A 17,592-nucleotide genomic window follows, 5' to 3' on the forward strand; every position below is an offset into this window, starting at 1 on the left:
AATGTTTTATTTTATTCATTTGATTTATTGGTTTGTATTTAAGATGTCACAGAGGTTGAGCCTCAAGATTTTCTCAGCCTCTAAATCATGAGTCATTCACCCGCTTTGACATCTGAACAACCACTGCTTATGTTCCACAGGGGGTTCTGTTAGCACAATCACACGTGAGCTAAAAACAATATTATTGTGCTGCATCCTAACACTCCCCCACTTAGGCTGCAGGACGGCCTGCTGGCGTTCGGTCAGGTGCACACACCACTCCATTGTAGGGAAAACAAGCACAAACTTTACAAGGTGTAGTGTGTCTGCAGCCAGGTCTCTACAAAACAGTGACCTGCCGCAGAGTCGGAGTTCAGCTTTCATCGGAAAATTCCCAGACATAACCGTAAGACTGAGAAGATGGTTTTGACTAGTACCGGTGAAAACAACGAAATCAGTGTCAGGTCTCCTTTCAGAGGATTTGTGTGTGTGGACAAATGTGTGCAAACATGAGGAAGACCCCCTGAATTAAAGGGTCTGGGGTCTAATTTGGACTTGAGTCACTGACCTTTGTCAGCTCTGATTCACAGCAGAGGAATGCTCTTTGTGATTCACCCAGCTGGACTTTTGCAGCGGAGCCTCTGCCAATACAGTTGCACCTTTGACATACAGATGTAACATCATTATGTTCAAGACTCTTTGGCATCCTTCGTGAAATTTACAGAAACCTCATATACACACACATGCAAGCACATGGGATGATCTTAAAAACTTTGAAAATCTGAAGTTCAAGGCCTCAAATGTCCCATAGAGCCAGACGCTGCCAAAGGTCTGCTGCACAACAGGAATTCCCCCAATGGATTAACAAGAAGTGTTTGGGTTTTTTTTTCCCTTTGCTGTGGACACACACCCACACACACACACACAAGTGAAAGGGGGAAATGGCAGGACCACCCTCGTTTGGAGTTCATGCTGAGCCATTATGTCTGACTCACAGTCGCACATCTGATATTCTCTCAAGGTCACAAGGCGAGGAGCAGAAAATACTGACATCATCTGAAGTTGGCGGATCAAGGGAGGGTGTTCTGGTGCAACTGGGATTTAATCCTCGACCAGCAACATTCAAGGTCAAGATTTAACTCCCCGTGTCTCCTGCGGAGGCCGAAGGTGAATTCAAGAGCAGAAAAACTATCACAGCGAACTGCTCTCGCTCTGGAGTGAAGCGCAGTACAGACACAAGCATCCGTTGTGATTTAAGATGCAGTGCAGGTACACACAACCTTGAAAGTGTAAACATGAGCCTCTAAAACCCACTCAGCTGTTTCTCCTGAAGACTTCTGCGCTCGTTCTTATTGTCTTGCCTTTGGGGGTATTCAGTTCTATCATATTTTCCAACCGGTGGAAAATAAAATACCTTATTCTGAAATTTGAGCAAAGACAAAGACACTGAGAACTCTAGATTTTCTCAGGTAGTTCAGATTGTTGGTTCAAATCCAACTCAGTGCTGCAGGCTTTACGTCGGTGGCCGATATTTCTTGGATAATACGCCATTTCAAATATCCAGCTGTTGTTTTGTTTTTTTTACTTTTTTGAGCATTTCCATGTAACCTCTGTCCTTACCGTTCTGATTCCTAACTCTTATTCTGCTCAAGTGTTCTTTTTTCAGCCAACCTCTGAAGTGGAGTCCAGCTGTTCCCTGGACCCTGTCCATCACCTGAACACAACCCATGGGAGGGTATTGTGCCAGAGTGTCCGTTACCATTGGCTGTTGCACAATACCACATCAAAAAATATGAGCGAGTCTGTAAAGCGGAGGTGAACTTGGCAGCCAGAGGCAAATTCTAAAAGAGATGTTGAACTGCTGACTTACTGAAAAGGATGCCGTTCAGCCCACTGCTGTGGTGAGAGCAGGACTCAGACCAACCTGAAGAGTGCACAAAAGCAAAGTGTCAGTAATTTGGCATCAGAAGCTTTCAGATTCACATCAAGTCCTCTATGGATTCTTGCCGCACATGGGTTGAGAAAACATCAATAAACACTTGGCTTCTGGATGGTTCTGTGATTTTAAAAGGACTGAAAGTAAATAGGGATTGTGAAAGGTTCAATGGTGGTGTAAGGTGTTCAAAGTACTCAATCGGTAGCTGCTTTAATCGAATAGGAAATCGTAATTGGAGCCCTATTATATAGTAATGTTTCAAGTTTGGTTGAAGGCAGCTTTTTATTTGCCATTCAACACTTTGCTATATAGGAAAGTGTTAACGTCTGCGGTCGGATTTGATCCCCGAACAAGTGGTTTTTTTTCTCGGGTTTTTTTCATAATCCATGTGAATATATACATTTATATACACACGCACATATAGCAAATATATCCAGTTAAACATATCTGAAAATGGGTGGGATAAACGTATTTGGTCTCACTTTTCCACCGTTTGAGTAGCCCCCAAAGCGCTTTACACAGTATTTTGGCATTTAAAGCCATGAAAACATATATATACATATTATATATGTATATATATATATAAACTATATATGTTGATGTTGTCACATATTTCTAGATTATGGCTCAGCACAGTGATGCATGAACTTTATAGAGTTGTTGCATGATATATATACATTTTTTATTTCAGTTCTTTTCTGCTGTGTGGATGCTGCAAACAGGGATCAGGAGGAGGAGGATGGTGAAGGGGAGGAGGATGCACACACACACACGAGGAAGACGCGGAGAGCGCTGTTGCGCCGTGTCTGTTTCTCTCTCTCTCTCTCTCTCTCTCTCGCTCTCCCCCTCTCTCTCTCTGCTCAGTGTGTCGTCGGGAGCTGGAGGGCTGGGCTGCATTCCGCAGAGGTTTCTGTCCCATCACTCAGAAACTTGTGCGTAAACTTTTGGGGGATTGTTTGGTTTTATGTGAGGAGGGAAAGCGGGTGAAAGTGCGAGAGTCCGTGCCAGCGAATGGAGAAGCACAAAGGTAAGAGAGAGAGGTTTTGGTTTTCAATGTGTGTCACTTCCACGATACACTGACTGCTGACACTGCTGCGCTCTTTAACTGTAAGAAGAAAAAAGATAGTTCACAGCCACACTTCAGTGGAAAGGGCTTCCTCCTGCTCTCAGTGAACTATTAGAAAACATTCATGTGGATGCTTATGATGAGAAAATCAATGCCGATGTGATCATATGCACTTTGGAATATGACTTTTAAAGCATCCTCACATACATTTGATTTGTTTGTGGCTTTTCTGTGCGTGTGGGATGCATTGTTTTGATCAGTGTCTCTTTTAATATTGGCTACCTGTGGCTCCATTGATCTGTTGCCAATCAGCCCCACAACATTGCATCAAACTGAAAACCAGAGTCAGATGTTTGCAGGAGATGGCTTGTCCACAAACGTCCAAATGGGGTCTATTAAATAGTTTACACTGTGGCCACTGATGCTTTCCAATAGTTGTAACATTGTTCTCACAGCATTCCTTGCATTCCAGTGGTTATTTGTTCATGAGGGATGAGTGAGGCCACTTTTAATGCTCTGTGATTGACATAAACATTGTGTGTTTAGCCAATCTGCTTAATGTCAACTGGGAAAATAACGAGGGTTTTTAACTTCCTGCCAACGCAGGGAGAGAAAAAAAAAAGCCTACACAAAGGCAAGTTAGCAGGTTTGTTGGGAGTTATCTTTGGAACTGTTGGGAGAAGGATTAGAAGCCACCAGGACGCTGCAGATCCCAGCACCGCCTTCACTGGTCTGGATGGACGACAGGAGCAAGTTGCCGGACTGGGAACAATGGCGACGAGTCAGACTGGAATGGAATCAGCACAGTTTGAAAGAAAACAGTCTTACTGCCACATTCCTGGTCACCAGCTGACTAGACAGCTCAGCTTGTTTACTCCCACAGTCTGAGAGTAAATAGTCAGTGTTGCAGGCAGTCAATGCAGAGGTGCCCTCTGTGCCATTTCTTTTTTTTTATTTCATGCAAACTGCTGATGTGGTTTTCAGTTTGATCGCTGATTTTTGACATTTTGTGCATCGGTTGGCTCAAATAAACCTTATATCACTTATCTTTGATTAACTGTTCTTTACATTTATACACATTTCTAAATGATTTCACATCACAAACCTTGTAATGCTTTGTGTTAACGCATTAGGGTATATTTCTTTGCCTTTCCAGCAATAATGAATTGGAACTTAGCGTCATACGTCCAAAGACTGCTTTTACGTCATCCACGAAGGGCAACAAGTGAGAACTGGGAATGCATTAGATCAGAGAAGGGAAGGGCTGACAGCTGGAGTGACGCAAGTATGGAAACCAGCACCTGGTAGTGGCAGATTACAGTGAATGAGCTGGTGTGTTCAAGTTCAATAAGGGCAGGAGTGTCCTCTTCCTGGCAGATGTATGCAGGACATTGGATTAGATACAGCCAGTGGAGGGGATACAGTAGAGGGGAACCGAGGAGTGGCATTATTCAGTATGCTGGACATGTTGTGCGTTTCTGAAACGGGTCTCATGGAGGTTTTTCTCTCCAGCGCAGCGGCTCATGTCACTGATTCGCATAAAGACCAAATTAGCGAAGCCACCAGGAGCATTGTTTGGATTGAGTGACCTTTGGACGACGACGGGACATTGTTGTTGCTGTAGAATCCGTATTTCAGAGATAATCAAAGCACTTTTTACTTGGTTATCGGCCCACTGCTTATTTTGCCAACACCTAATTACAGCGTGATGATGGTTCAATATACCAACTATTAAATAATCCCACTGGCAGAAGTATTTATACAGTCCTCTTTTTCTTGTTGACACGAGCTGTGTCGTGAAGTCTACACTGATCAGCTGATGAAGTTATTACCTACTTTCATATATACGCAATAGCAGTTTATAAAAGAAACAGTGTCTAAATGACATACATGTGCACCCAGCCTAAACAAAATAATTGAACCTGTAATTTGCCCAAATTCTCCCACAAAATGCATAGAAGCCACTATTTATTTTCCGTCAGATCCTCTTCAGTGTTTATTATCGTTCTTCCCTCGTCAGTCAGTGCCTTCCACCTTGTTCCCATGCTTGCTTTCCTTCCCGTATTATTACCTGTTTTTTCCCTGTCCTGTGTCAGACTGTACTCTGGCAAGACGCTGCACCACTCCAGTAATGTGCGAACAGTGTGTGAATGATTGTGGGTGAGAATGAGTGAATGTGACTGGTCATGTTAAATGTATTGCGACTGCTTGAGTCAAGGTGTCATAATAACCTTTAAATTTAAACTTTAAATTTGTTGCACCAAATTGTGTCTGCCAATCTTAAGAAATATTTCTTTCCAGTTTTTTTTAAATCAACATTTTCTTTGAAATTTTGACAGTTCATTTGGTGGTTTTGGCCAACGGGCCTTATGTTTGACACTCCTGGCTTAAACAATGAAAATGTGCAATTTCAATAAAAATCAGTTTACAATTCAATATGGTCCTCAATGAGAAGATGAGAAACTTTATGTATGTTGTTACATAACCCACAGTAATGGACATTATTCAGAAATGGAATTCAAACCTAGATGTGTGATACTATAATATAGCAGTAAACAAATATTACACTTACCGTACAATACTAGTTTCATAAATTGTCCAAAACAGAAAAACAATAGGTCAGGTCACTCAGTCAGTCAGGTACATATTGATTACGTTTCTTTTAGTTCAACAAAACCAAAAAATGAACCAGAGTTTGATGAACGGGATGAATTCACTGACGCGTATGTACCTTAGTGTTTATTTAGCGCTCTATAACGTTTTAGACCAACTCCACTTCAGCATAGCCCGCAGTCTGTCAACAGCAATGATCGCGTCAATCAACATTACTCTGGGACAAAGGTGCTTTTCACAGCAGCATGACAATGTGACAGAGTCACCGGGTTTACGGTGGGTTTGACCTGCCATAAGCCCAGCAGTGGCCAGGCTTAGATGTAGGCCGTCAGGGTCCTCCGGTTCACTCGCATGTGTGTCAGTGGATGAAGTTGCCAAAGGGGGAGTGAAGTGGAGAGCGAGTAATTCAGGAAGCCGGACTGGGCTATAAAAATGATGAAAAGAAAGACGGGTCTTCCTGCTCTGTGGCGACGGGGTGCCCAGTGTGAGTTTGGCCCTCTTTTCGCCCTCGGGGTCTTACCCGTGTTCATTTTCAACACATCAAACATGTCTTTGTTTATTGGCTGCCGGAGCGCTGGATCAGACCGGTATTGTGTTTGCTTCTCACCAGGTACACGTTTGATGGAAATGGTACTTAGTACAGTAGAACAGACGCTCACACACACTTGTAATCGCACACATATGCAGGGTCGCATATGCCACCCCCCCCCTCCAGCCACTTTTCTGTGGGATAATAGGTAAGCAGAGAGGCTTTCATGTGGGTGACTCTGAGGCGGCATCGCCAGTTACCTTTTATTTGTCGGCAGCTGCTTCTCGTCTGTCACTTTCGTTCTCATCTGGGAAAGAGTGGATAGGCTCGTAAAGCTCTTCCTCTTTCTTTGGTAATCACCATGCTGTATGTTTTAATTGACAAACGACTGACGGGTAATGATCACACAGAGTTAGATGTACATCGTGCACATTGCGGAGCTGCTGTCGCGTGTTGACATGCGGAGTAGAGAAAGAGTGGCAGGACGCAGACGGGGTGGTGGATTTAGAAGAACCACAGTGAGATTACTTCGCTTTGTGACAGGCTTTATGAGGAAAGTCGGCGGGAGGCAGAGAGTCAGAACCCGTTTGTTTTTGGAAACACTAACGTTATGCAGCAACGGAGATATCTGACGTAATTCCATGTATATCAAACAGCTTCTTATTTAAAATGGCAGAGAGCAGCTTTAAGATTTTGTCGGATTTAATTCGTCCAACAGTAATTTCACGTGAGTCATAGGATTGATTTGATGTTAGTTTTTACATTAGCTGCCTTTCCTGATACAAGTTGGTCAGTTGGATGTTGAGGACTCTGTCAGCATGTGCATGAACAAGGAAATGTGACTAACAACACACTGACACGGTGAAATCTTGCTATATATTAAATCTCATTGACCATTTATGTTGATAAGTAGATTCTAGTTGAATATGTTGCATAGGCTCAAATTTTCTCCACCTCTGCAGAGGACAAAATCATCCTGCAGATCCTCGGCTGTGGTTTTTTTTTGTTTTGTTTTTTGATTTTAAAAAGTAATTTAATACATTGGTAAATAAAGCTTTAAAAAGATACCTGAAACTTACATCCTTGTTAATATAAAACTTTTAATGTAATCGATCATTAGGCACAAAAAGTTGTCATTAAACTGCTAAAGTTAAAAAAAATGGATTTACCACTTTGGCTCAGGTGGTACAGGGGGTCAATCTACGATTCAAAGTCTGTCTCATCTCTGCCTTTGTACGTCTATGTGTTGAAGTGTGTGATTGGACATTAAACCCCTAATTGCTCACACCAATCGGTGTGAAGTGCTTTGCGTCGCCACTTTTGCCGCCAATGTGTGAAAAGGTGAAAATGACAGTTTAAAGCTGCTGAAGTGGCAAAAATACACACATCGTACAAATGAAATGCATTCACGTAACAAGAGAGATTTCTGTATTTGTGTATAATTCTGGGAATTTATTCTGTTTCTGTGGCGTTTGCATCGCAATCAAATTGTGTGCAAGGCCACTTGATCGGCGCGTTGAATCTCCAGCTTTAGCACACCCTGCAGAGACCTGCACTGCATCCTAATCAAGCCCAAGTTGCCCAACTAAACCAGGGCCCCCTTCCAATAAACAGCAAAGATTAACTTGGATTTGTGTTTGCTCATTAGCATGTTTTAGCTGTTAAATCTGCCTGATTTCTCCCAGGGCCAAGCTGTAAGACTCAATCTAACTGAGCCTGCACAGATCAGAAGGAACAATGGTGGAAAAAGAGACGACTGTTGAAGTTGAAGCGTGGGTTGAATAAATGCAGGATTCAATAGTAAGGGCAGAGGGAAGATGAAAGAAGACAAACTTGACAAAAGAAAGTACTTGATGAGTGACTTTTCCCTTTACAGCTTTTGTCTTCGGCATCTGTGCCCTTGCACCTCGATCTGCGGTTCAACATGTCCGGGTGGATCGTTCCCATGAGGAAAATCCCAGTGTTCAAACATTTGCTGCAGCTCTGCCCTCAGATCCTCCCTCTTCTGTCTCACTCAGACTTTCTGAAGCCTCTGCTTTCTCTTCTGTCTTTGATCACTTTCTTCCTCTGATATTGGAGCTTCTGTCTCCCCTCGCGGTGTCTCCTTGCTCGCACTGATCACACTGATCAGACCTGCTTGATAATCTATTCTATTACATTTGAAAGCCTGGAGCATATCTTGGTGGGAACTGTTACTTTTCATCCAACAAAATGAAAGATAAAACAAGTGCCTACAAAATGGGGACGCTTATATTATACACTTTCAACACTGCGGACTTTCATTTGAAATTTCAGGTCTTCATTTTTATGACGCTGGACAGGCCGCCAGTCAAAGCTTTATTGGAAGTTTTAAATGACACGCAACTGTACTAGTTTGTCCAGTAACCCCCCCCCCGACACACACACACATTTATCACAGGGAGAAGAAAATCCATCTCTCACTCCCTCTAACAGGATTACAGCTACTTCATAAGCAGATCGAGCAAAACTCCAAGTTGAAGAGCTGTTAACACTCACACATAAGGGTTGAATTCTCCATATCAACTTAAGGATCACACACATATCTGTCACATCCTGTTTATTGTTTTGTTTTTTTAACAATTTACCCCCTGATCATAAGCATATCTGCAAATCAAATCTCATCAATATGTTGACTGCATGCTGTTTTTGTTTATGCTGCCTATTGTCTGGATTGATGGTGTTCTGAGAACTGTTATTCCTTTCAGTTTCTTCGGAATGAATCAAATTGAAACCCGCGGTGCTCTCAGTACCCGTGCTGTGAGTCTTTTGGCTGGATGCTCACACTGTGTGAGAAACTGTGGAGGACCCTCTAAAAAAAAATTTTTTAAAAACCACATTCCGGTGGTTTTTATATACAGCAATACACCGCGAACCAGAACACTGCTGTCGTGAACGTGAGAGCGTGAACTGGTCAGGAGTCATTGTGTGAGATAAATAGTCGATGGGGAAGTAAGTGGATCAATATTTTCACAACTGCAAGGTCGACATTTTTCTGCTTTGAGTGATTTATCAGTTGCTCCTGGCTCTTTGTAAGGCCAAAGTTTTAGTTTTTGTGTGATCTCTGTTCCAGATAAATCAGTGATAACAATATTGGCTCAATATTTGTTTACTGTGTTTTTTATTTGCGCTCACCGACATATTAAAACCACCAGTTTGTCTTCCTCCAAATGGTGGAACTTGTGAGACAGGATATACATGTAATCTTGCTTCCACTTTTTATTTCACTTTCTGTCTCAGTGTCCTAGGTTGCTCCAGTGGCACTATCAGACACAAGCGGCCCGTTTTTCTTTCTCCGGTCATCTGGTCGACACCTGCTTTTTTTTTTTTGTCTCACTCTGGTTTCTATGGCAATAACACCCAAACACAGCTTGTATTAATCCCGGTCATGTCGCTGCCGTCCCTGCCCCTCGGCTGAACCTAGCAACCGACGGCTGCCAATCATGATCAGTAACTGTTGATGTTGTGGAATCATCACGAAGATGTTTGTGTGTTGAAGTGGAAACTTGTTCACTAAACAAAACCGAGAGGCTTTACTTTTGGTCTTGCTTCCAATTCTCTTTATTGCCGCCACTTCCCTTTTAGATGGAGCAGTAGTTCTTACTGTCAACCACTATCATAAATTCAGATTGTTTGGTGCAGCTTCACTTTGCTGGATGGTACAAGTATCTGCAAGATTTGAAAGAAAATTGCTCTTTTTGTTTTGTTTTTACATTAAAATTCATGTTTACACTTTAGTCTATCAGTGACTACTTGGGCAATTTGTCAATTTAAATAGCCGGCATCAGGTAGAGAGTCTTTACTCACAGATTGGAACTTGAGAGAAAAACCTTTATAGGGAGAAAGAGAGAGAAAGTTAGTTGGGGTCACTTGGGCTGCAGGAGCATACTCCATCTGACATTGGGCATGCATGCACACACATATGTCTTTGAAATGTGGGAGGAAGTTGGAGGATCTGGAGAAACACATGCAGGCACACAGAGGATAACCGAACAGTACTCTCATAATACTGTCAAAATACTGCAGGAATGCTTCAGACATTAAGACGTAAATGAACACTTCCTCTCTGTTGAACTGCATTTCCACAGACCCAAATGTACAAATCTTGGAATGCTTGGGGTGAATTCATGAGTCAAAGCAGAGTTAGTAAAAAGGAAGAGGCTTCGGTGATACTGCTCAGTGTGAGTGTGAGTCACAGGATGAGTCAAAGTGTGTCGCCTCAACGGAGACGACTGAATGGCACAGAGTGACACCGGCTCCTGGGCTGCTGTTTGGACTGAGAATCTGTTTCTACATATACACCTGTGCAGAAATAAATCACCACGTCATGAAAGTGTAATTAGATGCGAGGTGTATGAATAGTCACAACTCTATGTAGCTTTCGCTTGTTACCCAGATTTAAGAAAAACAAGCACATCTGCAGCTATTTCCAACATCTGCACCACAGTAGAGGAAGTCACCCAAACAGACCTTAAACCAGCAGCTCCAGGCCGAGAAAGCAGCGAGTCGAGCTTACATCGCAGCCGTCCTCATTGCATCATCCGATTGAAGCGATATCATAATTTCATATTTCCACTTGTTTTTGTTTTCTTTAACTTTATACCCATTTGAATTTTTGGCCGTTCAGATCAAAGTCGTCGTAAAAATGCTCGAGAGCAGCACAAATCTTGCATCAGTGAGACACAGGAAATATCCTGGAGCGAGGATTGATATGCTAGAACTTGAGGAGTTTCTGTAAAAGTAGGACGGATGGAGGGAGACGTTGTGGGGAATTGGGAGAAACTTTAAAAAGCAGCCAGCGTGAGTACATTAGAATTACCTGCCAAAGAAAATCAGACATGATAATAAAAACATCTTTGTGCTATATGAATCGGTTAGGGGCTAAAAGTCTTGTTAGCACACTCTTATAGGACGATTTTAAACAAGGATTAGGAGTGTTTAAGGGAATATTGTGACCTTTGTTTGGTCAGACACTCATGTGGGACGAGAAGGCCTGGCTCGCAGTCTCCACTCTAATTCACCCTGAAGGTGAAGTGGGTCAGGACGGTCAAAGTGGCGCCTCCGGGTCTTAATGGACCTTTGCTTTGTGCTCTGCTGTGCAGCTATGTTGGCACAGGAAGAAGGTGCCGCCTCCAAACTGTTCCCACAAAATCGGGAGCATGAAATGATCCAAAATGTCTTATGTATGCTGAAGCTTTCAAAGTTTCTTTCACTGGAACCAAGGGGCCAAGTCTGAAAATCAAGTCTCCACCATACCAACCCCACACCCCCATCCTCCTGGCAACAGCCAACCCCAGACTCGTCCATCAGATCGCCAGACAGAGAAGTGTGACTGGCCACGCCGGAGAACACGTCGCCACCGTTCTGGAGTCCAGTGGCGGTGAGCTTCACACCACTGCACCTGACGCTCGGTGATGTGATGCTTGGACGCAGCAGCATCACAAGCTGCAGCTCTGCGCTCCGTTCTGGAGCTAATCTGAAGATCACATGAAGAGTTTAGGTCTTGAGATCTTGACTCTGTAGAAACTTGGTCACCTCTGTTGATTTCTCGTGGCTCAGTTAATTCCCAATCACTTCCACTTTGTTCCAGTGCTATTGACAGTTGATTGGGGAATATTTAGTCGTGAGGAGATTTCATGGCTTATAGCACAGGTGGCGTCCTATCACTGCACCAGGTTGGAATTCACTGAGCTCCTGAGAGCGACACGTTATTTTACATAGAAAAATTCTGAATGCCCAAATGCTTGATTCTATACCGTATATCGGATTGGATATCACTTCATTGATACCTGTGAATAATCAATACAGGAGATATGATTTGAAGTTCAAATGCAGTGATTCCCATGCACTTGTATACATCCTTCTAGTTTTTTTTGTTGACCATAGGCAGGTTCATGCAGTGTAAATATTGAGCTTGTGACAGCTGATAATGCAGGAAACACTTGCTGAGCGTAATCTAGGGTGGGATGTTTTCCCTACCGAGTATCTTCTGCAGCACATTGGTGACTCCCATGCAGGCGCAACCAGACCACGGAAGTGTGGACGTGTGGAGGAATCGAACAAAGAAGTGCTCAGTTATTCTGTTATATTGAAGTAAATCAGGAAATGGTGAGAGAGAGAAAATGCAATGTTGCACAGTGTAGGAGTTTGGGGACTTTTGTCTCAAAGTATGATGGGAGTCAGCTCTTACCTGCTTTTTTTCACTGTTTTATTTCTCCACAGTAAAAACATCCCTGCGGTAGTCTTGAACTTTGATGGTCTCTGAGATTCCTCTTGGCCATTCCACAGAAGTGAACTGTTTATGCTGCGGAGGCCGCGGTCACTCCATGGATGTGCAGTGGGCGTGTGGCCAGCCCGTAGCCCGCAGAGAAGGCCGGTTACAGACCTCCCTGCCCCGTCAGCTGACTCTGTTTCCCAGGGTCCTCCAATCCAAAAGGCCATCTGAGTCAATCTCTGCAAACACACAGGGAAGAGAGGCAGGACAAATGTTTACTTTCATACCGAGCAGCCAAACATCAGCGGCACAACAGGACTCCACTCTGGCTTTAATCATTTAACTCACATTATTTATGCCCACAGTGGTCAAATTTAGGCCTTTCAGTCGTTTGTAATCGTTTAAAAAAAGAAAATATATTAGTATTACATGTGTGTCCGTTCAAACCGGAGATGTTTTCCACGATGAAGCTCCTCACATGGGGCCTCTCGGCACAAGTTGACTCAGCTTGAGTAGGAGTCATTAAAAACAACTCAGCTTGCAGCAGCTTTGGGAAAAAGCCTCTCGCGTCATCTCTGTTAAGGCAAAGCTTACCGGCGTCGGACACCTTATGCTGCAAAATAAAGAAGAAAAAAAAAACAACCCTTTTTCTTTAAGACGGCCTTTGATGTGTGATTTCCAAGGAAGGACCCCCCCCCCCACACACACACACACACACACACACACAAGGCTCGGTAGCAGTTTGAGCCGGAAGCAGCCATTATAACAAGATTTTAATAGAGTTAAAACAGTAACGAGCAGTTTTTTTTAGTTTGCATCAGAGTCTAGTTTTGCAATAGGATCAGACATTTTCCACAGATAAATAGTAAAAAATGAAGAAGTACTTCACAATGTTGTAAATTGGACATGTTCAGCAAAAAAAAAAAAGAAATTCTTATTATATTCACTTTTAAATAATTTATTAATACCTAAATAATTAATGTAGCTCCCGATCTTGATGCCATTCGAGGTTCATCGGGTTGTCCTTCAACAGAAAAGCCATTGCTGAACAAATCTAAGTGCCGTTTCATCCCTCATCTGCGTTTGACCTTTTTTAAAGCATGCAGAGGCCCACGAATAAGTCATGGCTCAAAATGTGTTGCTCTCTCGGGAATTGAACCTTCTGGGTACAAGCGGAGTTCATTAACCTCTGTCTCGCCACTTCCATATTTCACATTTGATGTACACAATGTATTATGCCAGATATTAGGTGTTACTGCCTGTATGGTGGCATCGTGGTTCGTAGTGTTTATGTTACTGTATCATCAGCAGACGTTTCTGTTTCGTATAGTTGTTGACAGTCTCTTCTTTCAATGGGATACCTGCCCCACCTTTTTCCATTAATAGAGTCTTTCTTCTCTGCCCCCCCCCCCGTCTTCCCCCGTCTGTAAAGCGCTCACACACTGAGGCCCACTCGGCCAAGAGGCCTATTCATGCGTCCCAGAGACGGCGGAGGGGAAACACAAAGAGCTCCCCACACAGCGGAGGGGCCTGTGAGCTCAGCGCTGACCCCTGAAGGATGTGTGTGGGCTGCACCCAGACTTCAGCGGCGAGCCCCTCCCTCCTCTGAACTTGACCTTTCACTAAACTCCCCCAAAAGCAACCTCAAACAGGCCCGCAACTGTCAACCGGATGAGCGAAGTGAGCGAACGTCATGTTTGACTGTTTTTATTGACGTTTGTCAGCTGAAAACCTCCAATAGTGTCTCCTGTGTAGGATTCTGGCAAAGCCCGCAAACTAGGAACCGGAATCAGCATGAAAATACACATCTGCGTGTTGGAGGGAATCGCCGCCATAGATTAAAGTATAATAGCGTTTGGCTTTTCTCTGCCTCGACTGTGGGAACTGTAAAGGTGTTGGTCTCATGCCATTGTTTAGTTGCTTCTAAACATTTCCCTGCAAAGGAATGTCTCTGGGAATATGAAAAACTTCTTTTTTTTTTTTTGTCTGTCTGTGCTTCCAGCGCTGGACCAGCTCCTCTTGGAGCTCCACCGCTTCTTACTCATCCTGGACAAGGAGACTCTGAGTGGGAACGCCACCATCCAGAAGGGCTTGCTGTCGGATCTCCTCCAGTCCTACAGAACGTCAAATGGTGAGAACAAACACTCAGAAACATAAAGGAGTAGAGAGATCATGTACTTCAGAAGACCTTTTTTTATTCATGCATTTTCTCACTAATGGCAGTGTCCACCATGCAAAGTGCTTCCACACTAATGTGATGTAATTAGAGTTACATGAAGATCGAACCACCAGGTTTGAGTCTAGAAAACATCTGATCTCAACTGATGTTCGCCATGAGGCATCTAACAATTCTCCACTGAAAACGTTTAAATATAGAAGGAAGCCTCAATATGAAACCAGTTGTTGTTCAGGAATAGATTCTAGGGGATTTTTATTTTGGAATATATTTTGACATGTGCAAGTAAAAACAAAGAAAAAGAAGTAGTGAGAAAGATCCTGTCATCACGAGGAGGTAAACTGACTCACGCTGATTATAATAGTTGGACAACATCAAAGGTCTGCAACCTTTATGACCAAAAGAGCCGTTTTGTCAATTTTCCACCAAATAAAATTCATCTGATGCCGAAAAACCTTCTCTGAAAAAAATGTAATGTTTTTAAATATTTTATTACATTTTTAGCTGTTGTTGCTATTATTAAAGACGTTTGCTTTTTCTCTTTTCATGGATTTTCCCACTTTAGCTATTTTATGCATCTTGGCTATTTTAGCCACATTAACTGTTTGCAGCTGTGCATTTCCTCGTGGTTAGAGAAGTTTTAGCTTTATTAACTTTTTTTTTTTTCTTTTTTCCTTTTTGTTTAACCTACTTTCCTTTTTTGCTTTTTTTATAATATTTTCCTGAAAAAGGTACTAGCAATTTTGGGTATTATTATTTAATAAAATTTTTAATTAAATTTGTAATTACATTTTTAATTAAATTTGTAATTACATTTTTCATAAAATTTTTTATTTAATTGTATTCAATTAAATTTTATTTTGAGGTAATTCCTGCTATTCTGGTTGTTTGAGCTGGTTTTGTTTATTTATCTGTTTTTAGCCTGGAGATTAGACCATATATGAACATCAGTGTGGTATGAAAAAATAATGCGAATAAAATGCAAGCAAAGTGTTTATTAACAAATGATTCAGTGAAAGCTTCAGGGAGCAACAACGGGGGGGTCTGAAGAGCCTCATGTGGCTCCAGAGACGCAGGTTGCTGATTTGATAGAGCTGGTTCTGCCCAGAAAAAGGTTGTGTGTGTAAAACATCAGATTTCCATTAACAAAACAATGTTAAGTCACCACTTCATCCCTGATCCAAAGGGACTTTTTAAGCTAAAGCTGATCGGTTACAGAGAACCATTAAAACCGTCTTATTAGAGGAACCAGCACACACCAATAGAATAAACAGTTCCAAACCTTTTAATGCTGTCTCCATAAATTCCTAATACTGTGGTTTTAAGTGAATGTGTGGCCAGTTTCTATGTTTGAAGGTTAACCACAACTGTTTACATTCATTGAAAAGCTGTTTAGACTGACCGACTCGTAGTCTTGCCTTTATGCGGAGCACCTTATGTAACGTGTGGTCATGCCTTGTGTTTCCCACACTTTAACAGGCTCACAGTTTGGCCTGAGCGAAGCCATCAAGCCATCTACTCTGCTATTATTTTGCTATTTAAAACGCCGACTAACCACAACGTAATAATTACACTCAGATTCCCCTTCCCATTAGATCTGACTTACATTATCCCATCATTGTTGCTAAGGAGGACTTGGATTAGACCGATGTTGTAGGTTTTCCAGCCTCCTCTGCAAAATCATTAGGCTGACCTTTATGACTTTGGGATGTTTTGCAGTTAATTCACTTCTGAGTTGACAGAAAATATAAAGAAAAAAAAAAAGAAACATCTATTTCACATGCCCTGGGTCTTTCTCACAGAGCTCAGCACTAACACACACCAGCAGTCATGCTTTTCCATGTTCAGGTCCTGGACTCATCTCCCCATACTTCCTCTTCTGGCTCCAAGCAGTATCATTTTTCCGAGGCTGCGTTTGTCCTCTGGGGATGCTCACTTCCTTTGAGCAGCAGTTTATAAATAGCGTTTCAACTCATCCCCCCCCCCCCCCCCCTGAAAATCTGTTTTCACTGTACAGGCAAAACATCAGTTTTATTCTGCTGCTGTTTGGTTTCACCTCATGATATCAGTTTCAAAGGAGAGTATCTCCAGAGTATCGCCCAAGGTGGGACTTGTGTTTGATTTCCTCTCGGGGTATGAGCTTAGTCAGCCAAAATATTTAATTCAATCAAGCAACCTTTCTGAAAAGTGGGCTGCTGCGCCGGAACAACTTCCCATAGCGGGTTACAGTACAGCTGGCGCCCGCTGCAGCACAGGCTCAGAGTTTATTGTTGGAGAAAAGACGTCCATCCAGAGGGTTTGTGTGGCGGTGTTATGGCGATGTCTCCACCAGCTTGTAATTACTGCACCGCGTCCAGAGTAGCATCAATCCAAACACTTTTCCTCTCTGGAGCATGAGGTTTCTGTCGTGAGGGTTTTGTATTTCCGATTCATTCTCATGTAACACCAACAATATTTAGATTTCAGCACAAAGAAAAAGCCCCGTTAAATCAGTTTGTCCCGTCTCAATCTCAATTACAATTTGACTTCAAATTACATTTTAAATAACCTTTAAAATGAGGAAAGGTTAAAAACTATTTTTGAACGTCAAGCCAGTTTTTAAACAGTGCTTAAATTTAATATCTGATCCAGTATGAAGTTGAAATACATTTCACATTTCTGACCATGTTGAAATTCTGTCAAAATAGTAAATTTGTGAGAAGAAAAACTGTTATGAATTCAACCGGAAGTGAAAGCAATGCAGCGGTACCACCAAGACTCCAAATCCCAGCCTATCTGGACGTTTTCTGTCATTTGAAAACTGTAATTTGATTAAATCAAACTAAAAATATTCCTCTGAAAGGAAGAGATTTTTTTTTTCCGCTTTTGCCATTTTAAGCATCTTGGTTATTTTAGCTTGTTTGTAGCCACTCAGTGTCAGAGCTGTGAGCTGTACTATTGTTTTCTTTTTTTTTTCTTCTTAATTTATTGTCATCCCTTTTTTCCTTTCCTTTGTTCTTTTTTCCTTCTTTAATTTTCAAAAAGAAATTTGTTTTTCTTTTTTTTCTTTCCCGTGGGCTCA

General features: G+C 42.3%; 1 protein-coding gene across 1 annotated transcript in view; it reads left to right on the forward strand.

The window, feature by feature from the left end:
* Nucleotides 1-2,678: 2,678 nt before the first annotated feature.
* afap1l2 (actin filament associated protein 1-like 2) overlaps nt 2,679-17,592 on the forward strand; it is a 36,907-nt gene continuing 21,993 nt past the window's right edge. Inside the window, exons 1-2 of the mRNA XM_080458277.1 lie at nt 2,679-2,942; nt 14,358-14,486. Coding sequence (XP_080314403.1) covers nt 2,927-2,942; nt 14,358-14,486 — 145 coding nt within the window. The 5' untranslated portion in view covers nt 2,679-2,926. The remainder of the gene's footprint in view (nt 2,943-14,357; nt 14,487-17,592) is intronic.

The sequence above is a fragment of the Lipophrys pholis genome, assembly GCF_963383615.2.
Source record: "Lipophrys pholis genome assembly, chromosome: 1".
Taxonomy (NCBI): domain Eukaryota; kingdom Metazoa; phylum Chordata; class Actinopteri; order Blenniiformes; family Blenniidae; genus Lipophrys; species Lipophrys pholis.